Source organism: Mytilus galloprovincialis, chromosome 10 (genome assembly GCF_965363235.1).
Source record: "Mytilus galloprovincialis chromosome 10, xbMytGall1.hap1.1, whole genome shotgun sequence".
Lineage (NCBI taxonomy): Eukaryota > Metazoa > Mollusca > Bivalvia > Mytilida > Mytilidae > Mytilus > Mytilus galloprovincialis.
Window position 1 is genome coordinate 73599440 of NC_134847.1, and position 12579 is coordinate 73612018.

A 12579-nucleotide genomic window follows, 5' to 3' on the forward strand; every position below is an offset into this window, starting at 1 on the left:
TAATTAATATTACCAATAATTGATAAGTTCCAGTTCGACGGGTTCAAAAAGAAAGATTTGAAAGCAGAGAAAATTGTGTATCTTATAATCGGCATGACTTTATCAGATGACAGTACTAATACTAAAATAAGGCTTGCGCATAGTTATATACTTTAATTCAGTCACAGACCCGCGATATCACCGGTGTGTTCTAGTATTTAAAAATAATTCCAAGTTGAAATAATAACCTGTTAATTTACAAAGTATTGCAAGTTGGAGCTACACTGGAAGTAAATTGATCTTTTATTATGTATCTTACAAGAAAATTAACACAACCATTTCCAAACCGCATCAACAAAATAAATTGATGTGAGAATGAGATGTTCAAAGTTAAATATTTTTCATACTTAATTGACTAATCTTAAACACTGGAAATCATCCAGTCAATATGTTTATTTTCAGCATATGTAACAGCTGTGTTACAAATTCTAAAGATCTGACACTTTAAACTGTTCCCTTTAATGGTAATTCGTTCTATCGAATTCACTTAGTATATTAGAAGAAAACTCAGTAATTTTTTCCAAAAAGACAATGTCCAAATTACAAAAATGGCAACTCATTTTGTGTAAAAGAAACAATTGTTTTTACCTCAGTTCATGTCTAATCACATGAAAACATCTATCAATGATCTTGTTTCATATTGAATAAATTGTTAGTAACTTATAGAAAATCAAATAAATTTTAAAACCATTTTTTTCATTTCAGATCATATTGCCTCAAATCCTTGTCTGTATCAAATTCCAATTCAAAGTACTGCCCTTAAACTGATGTGAATATTTCCTCATGGTTACATTAAAATGTGATTCCATAAATTCTTCTATGAAATTAACCATAAAAAAATATACTTATATTTGCATGAACGGTTTCCAGCTCTTTTAATTCAATATGAAAAATTAAGAATGTAATCTTATGAAAATGATCAGTTTTAATAGCGTATCTAATAGCCCATTCACATGTCTCAATAAAACAAACAAAATGTCACTTTAAAAATCGGACAGATATGTGGCAATAATTCATGTACAGTAGTTTGTGTGCAGTCATATGTTTGTTTTCAAATGATATTTTTTCTTTAATAAATCTACTATCATATCTCCTTACAATACAAAAACAGTAGGACAAATTTCAAATAATTTATTCTCATTCATGGAAGGATTTTTCCAGGAAAGGATACAATCGATTGGTTAGATATTTCAAATAATACCATATTTGGAAGGTCAGGTCATTAATAGAAAATTTCCAATATCCTCCAATCAGGATACGTCAGGGTAAAATATCTACATTTGAATAATCAAGAACATGTGATCTGTTGGTTTTTTTGTCAGGAATATAGAAAATTCTTTTTATAAGTTATGTGAGTATCTACATTCTTTTTAAGTATAAGATCAATCAACAATTCACTATATAAAGACTAATCCAGAATATTGCTTTCATATTGGCTCTCATATTCAATAAATGTCTAAGACAGAAGCATGATTACAAAATCAAATACTGTGAAAATATCTTTATTTTTGGGGTATTTATTTTTATATAACATTAGCAATAACTCATGAATTTTTCCCAGTTTGAGAATGAAAACTTGTTTCTTATGAACAGAATTGTGTTCTTGTCTTGAGTTTTTCACAAAAGCTGGATATTCACTATGGCAATGTATCATTTACAACATTTCAAAGGTATTTTAGTTTTTTTTCTCATAATTCTTGGTTTGAAAAAAAAATTTGACATTTAATCATTGTTTAATAGAAAAATTAAATAATCCATGCAAAAGAAAAGTTTCATAGGTAAATTTCGCACAATTAGGTGGTTATGAATCATGAACTTCAGGACTTCATATTAACAGTAGATAAATTTTTACCAGTTATTTACACATTCTTTGGTCCATTAATAAATATTATCCTGATAAGCTATTTTCTATTCCTTATGTATGCAAAGAAGGCAGGAGCGTAGCTAGGTATTCAGTCAACTGTAGGCACCAATCGGCAGGGGGTCTGGGGGCCGATTAAGGCCCCCACCAGGTCCAGGACAGAGCCCTTGAAGGGGTTCAGGGGTCGAAGCCCTCGACGGAAAACGGTTTTCAGCATTTTAGCTGCAAAATTTTATGTACAAAAATATTAAATTTACTGGTTATTTAATCATAATAATTATAATATACATGATGAAAAGCTCGAAGAATTATGAATAATGTACCATGTTCATCTGACTGGTGAATTGAATAACGCAGTACAATCCGTAATATATATATATATATATAAAAAATATACAATATGCATTGCCATTGGCGGATCCAGGGGGAGGGGGTTCCGGGGGTTGGAACCCCCCTTTTTTGGGCCGATCAATGCATTTGAATGGGGACATATAGTTGGAACCCCCCCCCCCCGCTTTGTCCTGGGTTGGGAACCTCCCTTTTTAAATTGGCTGGATCCGCCCCTGATTGCCCAGCGTAGATCAGCATATCCCTTTAACTAAGCAGTGCACTCTGTTTGCTATTATCATATCTATTCCGTTCTGATTGATATATACGTTTAACTTATTTAATACTAGTAGTAAATATTGATGATCCTTCTTTAAAAAAAAATAGGCACGTGAACAATGATACTACTGTATAATAGAACTATCCTTTTGGCTAGACATCAATCATCAATCTTTTGAATCTTTAACCTTCATCCTAGCCACACAAATACATACAGTCATAGTCGATGCCTAACAAAATTCAAGAAATTCGTATTTCTTTATATCCTCTACTGTAAAATCCCTACCTGCTTAGGAATTTTGAATAATTGTCAGAGGCGGATTTAGGGGGGGGGGGGCGCAGGGGGCCCGCCCCCCCTTTTTGGGAAAAAATTTGGTTACTTATATAGGGAATCACTGAAGCGTGACTGGAGCGGGCCCCCTCTCAGGTCAGTCAGTGGGCCCCCACTTATGAAAAGTTTTGGATCCGCCACTGATTGTGACCATTAAACGCAGATTTGAGAGTCCTCAAAATTACTGGAAGCCAGTTGATTGATTGATTTTTTTACAACCAGCGTCAAATATATATGCAAGTTCAGGACCGTTGAATTTTTTTTGCCAATAAATACAATTTGGAGCTAGGTCCTATAATAGGTGTCGTCCAGGACGAAGGTCTGGAAATTTAAAAATGCCATGCATTGGAAAATGAGGGATTATTGGATAGGAGCAGAAAATTTGCCTTTCAGTAGACCAACTACGAACTCATCAAAGAGTTGCATTCTCTCTACAACTGAGCATCGGATTTAGTCCCCATTCTGACCAGACGTGACTGCGTATTTATACATCCTGCACAGCCAAACGGACGACCAATATTTGCAAGTCGGGTGAAGACAATGTGGAAAGATGGTTGAAAACTAACAACAACTAATTAAAAACTCATGTGTCTAAGTTTAGGTTCATTCAAGTTTTTCTTGGTAGAAGTGAAATGATCTGAACCAAAGTTCTAGTTTATAGTTTCAATATAAGGTAAAATCGTAATAACATTCAATTCTATCCAATATTCAATTCACTAAGGACGAGAGACTAGTGTACACATGACATTCGATAATTAAAGAGTTTTGACAACTTCACCGGCTTTCATCTACAGATAAAGTTGTTCATTATTTTTTTTAACAAAAAAAAACTATTTGTAAAAAAATATGTGTAGGCACGTGCCTAAAGTGCCCAACGGCAGCTACGCCCCTGGAAGGTGTTTAATGTCCCAGTTAGATTTGAGTTAAAATTGCAACAATTGTTTTCAAAATACTTCACAAGATTTTTAATTAGTGCAAGTGCGTGTATGTCATAAATTTTTGATGATCATAAATTATATATATGTAATTGATATTCTTGACTGTATCTTGTACTTTTTAAATGTATCTATGACTATCAATATCCTATACATATATTTAACATATATATCCTATTATGTGAAAACGTCAACAGAACAAAACTCCAACAATAAATTTTGTAAAAAATACCCTCTGGAAGGTTTTCACAAACTCTTTCACACGATATATATTTGATCAGAAAATACTTTTAAACATTAGACTGGTAATAAAGCTTTTCTGTGATAACAAGGCTTGTGATCCAAAATGTATACATTATAAATTATATATCATTAAGAGAGTAAGAAGTTATAAGACCATAGTTTTTAACCTTCCTATAAGGGAACTAGAAAAAAGACCATGCATGATTGTTTGATATATCTGGACTTTTCTTACGGAATGATTTCTAGTGATAATTTGAGTGGGGTCACTGTCTTTTTATTTTACAATTAAAACACCCACTAAGAATTTTAATAAAATCAATGAAATCAACCTGAGGTCTAGCCAAGTCTATTCCTTTTTCTTAATGTCAATTTTGTTAATATTTTCATTCTGTTCCTAATAAAATACAATTGAGTTCTATCTTGGTGTTTTCCTTTCTTTCCTATTTCTGCTCATCTTTTCTATAACCAATGTTCTTTAAGTACTTTCAGGATCCAAACAAGAAAAAAATGGGATATTTTTATGCCCCACCTACGATAGTGAAGGGGCATTATCGTAGGTGGGCATTATGTGTTCTGGTCTGTACGTCCGTTCGTCTGTTCGTTCATCCCACTTCAGGTTAAAGGTTTTGGTCAAGGTAGTTTTTGATGAAGTTGAAGTCCAATAAACTTTAAACTTTGTACACTTGTTCCCCATGATTGATATGATCTTTCTAATTTTAATGCCAAATTAAAGTTTTGACCCCAATTTCACGGTCCACTGAACATAGAAAATGATAGTGAGAAGTTCAGGTTAAAGTTTTTGGTCAAGGTAGTTTTTGATGAAGTTAAAAGTCCAATCAAGTTGAAACTTAGTACACATGTTCCCTATGATATCATCTTTCTAATTTTAATGACAAATTAAAGTTTTGACCCCATTTTCACGGTCCACTGAACATGGAAAATGATAGTGTGAGTGGGGCATCTGTGTACTATCGACACATTCTTGTTCAGATCAGCCATTGAAATATATATACAATATTAGGTCAATGTTAGGAAAATATAAACTTTTTTGTATGAGGCTGAGAAACTGGAGAAGGGCGAAGTTCCCCCAGTTTTGTGCCAAGTACAAAAAGTTTATATATTTATGACATTGACCTAATATTGTTTTTTATATACTGCAACTTAAATTAAAACATTGATAGCTTTTTAAATAGTAACACAAATGTCAAACTTATTTTAATCCCTTGATGGACCTCTGAATGTGAAGAAAGTGTTCCATGATGAATTTACATTATACAAAATATAGCTATTTTACCATATTTAGGAAATAACCACAACTAGTTGTAGTATAAATATATAGATATATATATGAGAAAGATGTAAATAAAGGACATCAGATATCCTGTTACAGAGCATGTTTAGATTTTTGGCATTGATAAAAAAAACTTACTGCTTCCTGATGTCTAGTCTGTACCATCCTGACATAATTATCTCCTTTATTCTGTCTAAGAAAGGCACACTTAGGAAACCATCTTGCATGCTCAACCCACGGATCATCTCCAGCTTCCCAGTTCCTCAGTCCTCCACCACAGAAAAAGCATCTTGTATAATCACCATAACCTGAAATGAATACCATATAATTGTTAAACCACAATCACTTACTGTGAGTTCATTATTATTCATAGAGTACAAGTTTCTTAAGAATAAGGGTATAGATGAATTACAAATCTAAATATTGAAAAAAAGTAAAATTACAAGAATACTGAAATCCGAGAAAATTCCAAAAAAACAGATAGTCCCTAATAGCTTTAACTGATAAAAATTAGCTTTTGTTTTGGAAGGTGTTATAATCTCATATGAATAATGCAAGGTGGTCAAACATATTACACAAACCAAAATTATTCTAAGTGTTCAGGAATGATGATCTACTCATCACAGAATAACTACAGGATACACCTGTCTTAAGTGCCTTACTGCAACTAGAGCCTGTATATAAGATCACAAGTTTAAAGACAACTTGACATGTCAAGTGATAACAGTTAGTACAATGTAGTAATCACCATGATTCAACATTTAAAAGTCATGTTCGATGTCACCTGTACGGCTTTGTTATATGCTGGGAGTAGGTATACACAATAACTGTCAAACCTGAGTCTATTTAAACATAATGATAGCCATATGTATCATATTTTTTGGTTAATTTGATTATCCGGTCCCAGATGAGAAAAATATGAAAGAATATTATTAATTTTCTTATGTTTGAACTAAAATAATTGTCTCAACATAAAGAAGTTTAACCTAAAAAGTAGAAGAAAAGCTAATAGTTTTATTATTTCCTTTAAATATTAGGGTCCAGTGTCAAAAAATAATTTTGTGGAAACAATTGATTCAATCAAGTCATTTCCTTCTGAATAAAAATAAAATTCTATAGCAAACTATAAACAAAAATACACACACAGTTCATTCATATATCTGATTATATCTATAATCTAAACTTTTTTTAGTATTGACAATAAAAGATGGATCAGAACCCATCTCACAGATTATACTTATTACACTTAAAAACTCTCATTGAAAATACTTAAAGTTAAGGATCAATTATTATCTCCTCTGACAAGTAGCACTTCATTATATTTGATTTCAAAGTAGAAATAATAATAAGAAACTATTTTTTTTCAAATCGTCTCAAAAATTTTGCAGATAGATAACATGCCACTGTGAGCTGCAGATATACATTTTCATGATTTTGAAGGTTATAAAGTAGAAAATGTTTTGAATACACCAAATGCCTTTTGCTCATTTAAATATCTTTAATATTTAGTTTGCTCTTGTCTTTTGTGAATAATGCATTCTATCTTGAGTCATTTCAATAAACATTTAATCTGAATTAATAAACATAAAACATTCTACACCTCCTTTAAGGATATAATATCAAATAACATTATTGTAGGAGGTATTAATGGCAGTTTTCATGCAACTATTTAATTTTTTTGCAAAGATTAGTTAACAATTATCAATACAAAAAACTGTTATGTTGACATTTGAGACTGCAATGAGTGAGGGATTTCAATGATGAGATAAGAACTTAAAAAACAAAATAAATTGAAGCAGTTCTTTTGATTTTTTTAACTCTCTCTTTGTTTGTCTAACAAATGACTTCTGTACCTAAACCTTATATTTTTACATATTTTTAGTACATCATAACAACATGTGAAATTGTATCTGTATGTTTACTTAGGCCAAAAAAAAATACATGTGTGTTTAAGGTTACATACTTTAAAAAAATAGGGTAGGTAGGTTGGCATTTCCTTTATTTTTTTTTGGTGACATGATTTTGAGTCATGTGGTTTTGTATTGTCATGTTCTGAGTTCATCATAGGTCGAGTTTACCTCTATTTTTAATGATCAGATTATTTCCCCTTGATATTTGTTAGAAAGAATAGGGGCAAATGTTCATTTCATCACACAAGTCACGAATTTCCTTAAAATAGCTATCATATTCTTGATTGTGAACATTTGGATGTATCAGGCAATTGATTTGTATTATTGTCAACACTATCTTCACTTTTGAAACAAGTTCAGTTTATTTTTACTCAATAACGGAAATAAAATGACTTAGGGTTGGCGCCCAAAAATAGGGTAGGTCAGGTAACCGTAAACAGGCATATATATTTTTTTGGGCCTTACTATAATGAGAGGGAGTGTTAAATATAAATAAATTGCTTTTAAAATAGTTTAATTGCAGGCTGATACATATGTCATTTGCTGATAAATAATCCAAAGACCAAAGATCTTCTTGAAACAAGATTAACATATATATACATGCATGAAAAAGTGTTTCCCTGACTATAAAAGATGAATTCTTTACCTAATATTTTATCATATTTCAAAGGAATGTTATAGATAGCTTTTGTAGGGTGTATATTAAATAAAGTTTTCATAAGATACCATTAGTTGAATTAATCTCTTGATGTGTTATCCTTGGTTTTAGTTCATAACCTGGATTTTTTTTCTCTCCATGGATTTATGAATTTGAACAGAGGTATACTACTGATGCCTTAATTTACTGATTATGTTTTAGAAATTATAATTTGTGTATTGTTTTAACTTCATCATCTTCATTGCTTCTTAATTATTCACTCCCTTTAAAATGTAAAGATATTTTATAAGACATGTATGTCAACTTTTTATTTTGGACCTACTTTATTTATTCAAGAATCAATTATGATGAATCAGGTTTTTCAGCTCTTAACTCAGGTTATAACCTAACTTCAAGTAAAAATAAGTATGAAGTATATATTTCCATGGTCAATAATGAGTGTGTGAATATTAATAGAGAATATAAAAAAAATGTAAAGAGGAAATCTTCCAACTATCACCACTATTTTGTCAACACAATTATGATGCATCCTTTCTTTTTAATATCTAAACTTGAATGCCAATTATGTCATTGTACATAAAAAAATATCCACCTTTTTTCACAGGTGTGTTTAAATGGGTTTACATTATTCAATAACAAAAATGCATGTGAAAATCTTATTGGCTAAACATGAATCTATGTTCCTATATCCATCAATTGTAAAAATGGCTTTGTAAACATTAAACAATAAGAAGATGTGGGTTGTTTGATAATGAGACAACTCTTCACCTAGGACCAAATGATGTAGAAATAACAAATATCTGTTTATTTCATTGTGAAAAATTGATCTATGCCTATGGAATGCAGAAACACGTAGGGTTATTGCTTGATAATTTTATTAAAGTATAAGTTAAATAGGTACATGTATCAGACTTGAAAGGCCTATTTCCAAAATTTACATATATGAAAACAATACTTGAGATTGGGAAGATATAAGTAACTTCTAGGCTCAACAGTTTTTTATTCCTTTTTTTTGTTTAAATACTGAAAAGAGATGTATAACTGATGACTTTGAAGATTTACAGAACAATCTGACAGTCAGTTCAAATAACTAAATGTATCCTCTGCTTATAAACACACAGAGAATAAGTTTTGAGATCATAACCAGTCAGTATAATATGCTTATTTTGTGTAAATATATAACTCATTTTGTTATCCCTGTCTTTTGGATAAGGATAACAAGAATGTGTCCCCAGTACACGAATGCCCCACTCGCACTATCATTTTCTATGTTCAGTGGACCGTGAAATTGGGGTAAACCCTCTAATTTGGCATTAAAATTAAAAAGATCATATCATAGGGAACATGTATATTAAGTTTGAAGTCGATTGGATTTCAACTTCATCAAAAACTACCTTGACCAAAAACTTTAACCTGAAGCAGGACAGACGGACGATTGAATGGATGGACGAACGAATGGACGGACGAACGAACTGACGGACGAATGGACGCACAGACCAGAAAACATAATGCCCCTCTACTATCGTAGGTAGGGCATAAAAAGGCAAGTTAATATGGTAAATTGCTGCAAAACTACCCCGAAGATCTAAGGTAATGGATTCATCAAATAAAAGTTTCAAACATAATTTAAGAAATCATTAGAATATTTTACATGGTCTTTGCTGCAAGGCATTAAATTATTAAAGCATTTGTAAGAGGTCATATGAGTAATTGATACAATTATCTATATCTCCCCTAAGTAGAATAAGTTAATCATTATCAACAAGTGATGTGGTTAAGAACTTGAATAACTCCCAGGATAAAGAAAAACAATAAATTGATGTTAAAACTTTTCTCTTTTATGTCTTACAAATGTCTTCTGTACCCACACCTTATACCTTAATTTATGAGGGTATCACCAGCCCAGTAGTCATCACTTTTTGTGCTGACATGAATTATCATTGATATGGTTATATTTATAAATTAACTGTTTACAAAATTTAGAATTTTTGAAATACTCAGGCTTTTCTACCTCAGGCATAGAATACCTTAGCTGGATTTGGCAAAACTTTTAGGAATTTTGGTCCTCAATGCTCTTCAACTTCGTACTTTATTTGGCCTTTTAAACTTTTTTGGATTCGAGTATCACAGATGAGCCTTTTGTAGACAAAAGGCGCGTCTGGCATATGTACAAAATTTAGTCCTGGTATCTATGATGAGTTTATTTACATAGAAGTGTTAGCATATATCAGCAGAAAGTTCAGGTTTTGACAATTAAATCAGCAAAAGAGAGATAGTACACAGCATTCAAAATGGGGATAAAAAAAGCAGGCATAAATATGATGACAGATTAATAGATGTAATTAAGATTATATTTCAAATTGATTAATATAAAACATCTTCTAAAAGTCTGGAATATTTGAGATAATGACATGCTTCCTGTATTTCTCAAAACTAATTGCTTTTTTTTTTTTATATAAGTGAAAACATAAAACCATTATTTATTACTTCTATATAAATCCAACTAGTGATCTCATATCTTTGGGGCCAACATCCCTCAGGTATCAGAAGACTACATCTTCGACATTCGACATTCGTTGACACATTCCCCATTTCCTTTCTCAATTTTATTTCAGTAGATGTATCTGTTTATTTATTTATTTTTAAATTAGGGGGAATGGAAAAAATTAATTGATTTTAAAGTAGTTTCAGTGATTCATATGCTGATAAATAATCTCAAGAGCTGGTTCTCCTCCATTCAAGACTAACATACATGTATGAAAAGTTGTTTTTAAAATAATGATTCATATGTAATATTTTTTTTCAAACCAATGTGGATGTGTGTCCATCTAAATAAAATATTTCCCTGTGTACTCCAAGATTTCATACATGTATGACTTTATAAATAGATATTTGGGGAGGAGTAAAGAATTAAGAACTTTATATAAAGCTCTGATAAAAAATCAATGTATTATTCTGACAACAAGAAATAAAAATTATTATAACAAGTCCTCCCTCTGATAAATTATTTCATATTTTTTCTTGATTATCAAACTTCTCCATGGTTTTGCTAAGTAGAAGTCATAGACTTATTTGAATATGATCACTGACTGATGAACTGCTAGCATGGAAACATCAAAATGTTGACAGATGAACATCATAGAGTGTGGGGTGAAATTATTTTACAACTTTCTAACTCCTTTCATCTTTAAACTCATGTGAAATCTTGCCATTTTTGTTAAAAATGATTCCTCATTGTTCATTGTGAAATCCACTATTACCATAATTTATCTTTCATAATCAGGTGTTTAGTCACAGTATCATCAGGATCATGATATGTCTTTTCTTTTTCATACCAGGAATTAAGTGCACATGCAAATGTCACATCAATTGTACACAGGTGAGCTTTAAAGGGCTCAGATTATCAATTAAATTTTGTTCTTAAAGATCCACCTGTGACATTGCAGTACACCTGAATAAGTGATATATGGTGCAGTAATTGAACAATTTATCAAAATATTTGTCTAGTTAGTAAGTAATTTTTTTATTATAGTGATGTGTGTAAATTAACATAAATATAGAAATGTCTACATAATACACCCGGTCCAATAAACCAATAAGTCACCTTTTACTTTCAATTCAAAATAAATGTTTCAATATCACTTGTTAAAACTAAATTCGTGAGACAGATAATAATTATTTAAGAATAAGCATTTGTAAAAGTTCATGTATTTTTCTTCTTAAGATTGTGAAAAAGTTTAAACAGATAGAAGCTACGATTTTCATTAAAGTTATATTTTTAATCTATATGCCAAATTTTGTGCAAAAAGATTAATAAGTATGATTAAAACCGTAACTGGTTACTTTTAATTTAGCATTAAGAAGCTTTTTAACCTTAAACATCTGAATTTATATTTTATCTATAGATAATAATTGATGTTAAGCCAACCCTTATTCATATAACCTATCTTGACCTTAATTCCTCAGTTCCCAATGTGCAATCGCACATTTTGCCTTGAAGGGAAAATTGTCGACCGGAGAAATGTTATCACGGAAATGGAAAGTGAATTTACAGTTTCTGCGAGAAAAGAAACAAAAAAGAGGTGCAGACAAGTCATTGTAAATTGGAAATAAATAATGCGGTGAAATTGGTCAATAAAATCACTTAAAACACCGGTCATGCAAGGCAAAGTTAAACAGAAGTAGCCGACAGTAAATGTGTAGTATTTACATTTCTGAAATATTCCAGATCACATGAAAATAAATCGCGATGTGTTCATTATTGCCAAAAATATGTTTATAAATTTAATGGCAGTGATCTCCTACTCTAGAAGAAATTAGAAATCAACTTCTTACAACTTAATAATATTTTTTAAGTGTATCCCTCATGAAGAACCCGATTCAACCAACAAACACGTGTATACAGTATTGGCATTGTTTGGTCATGTAAATGAAGGGACAATGAATAACGAGTGTATAATATCGCCATTGCTGGAGAATCTTGGGTTGAAATATTATGCAGGTTTTTGTTATATTTTTTATTAACATAATTTGATAAATGGCGTCAGATATGTACGTTTAATATAAAGTAATTATTAAATACGTTAGAAAACAAAAAGCATGTGTTCATATCTATTTATATATATATATCTTGGTTATCTCACTTGCTGTGTCAGCAAAGTTCGGGAAGTAAACCCGATGCATAATTAATGAGATAAATAGGCAT

General features: G+C 31.0%; 1 protein-coding gene across 4 annotated transcripts in view; it reads right to left on the reverse strand.

Annotated features, from left to right (window-relative positions):
• The window catches only part of LOC143048350 (uncharacterized), a 172112-nt gene that overhangs the window by 23156 nt on the left and 136377 nt on the right, over positions 1-12579 (reverse strand). For all 4 annotated transcript variants that reach the window (XR_012969798.1, XR_012969799.1, XR_012969800.1 and 1 more), the window contains one exon: positions 5445-5614. Coding sequence is in view for 1 of the 4 variants with exons in the window: in XM_076221994.1 (XP_076078109.1) it covers positions 5445-5614 (170 nt within the window). In the remaining 3 variants the exon portion in view is untranslated. The remainder of the gene's footprint in view (positions 1-5444; positions 5615-12579) is intronic.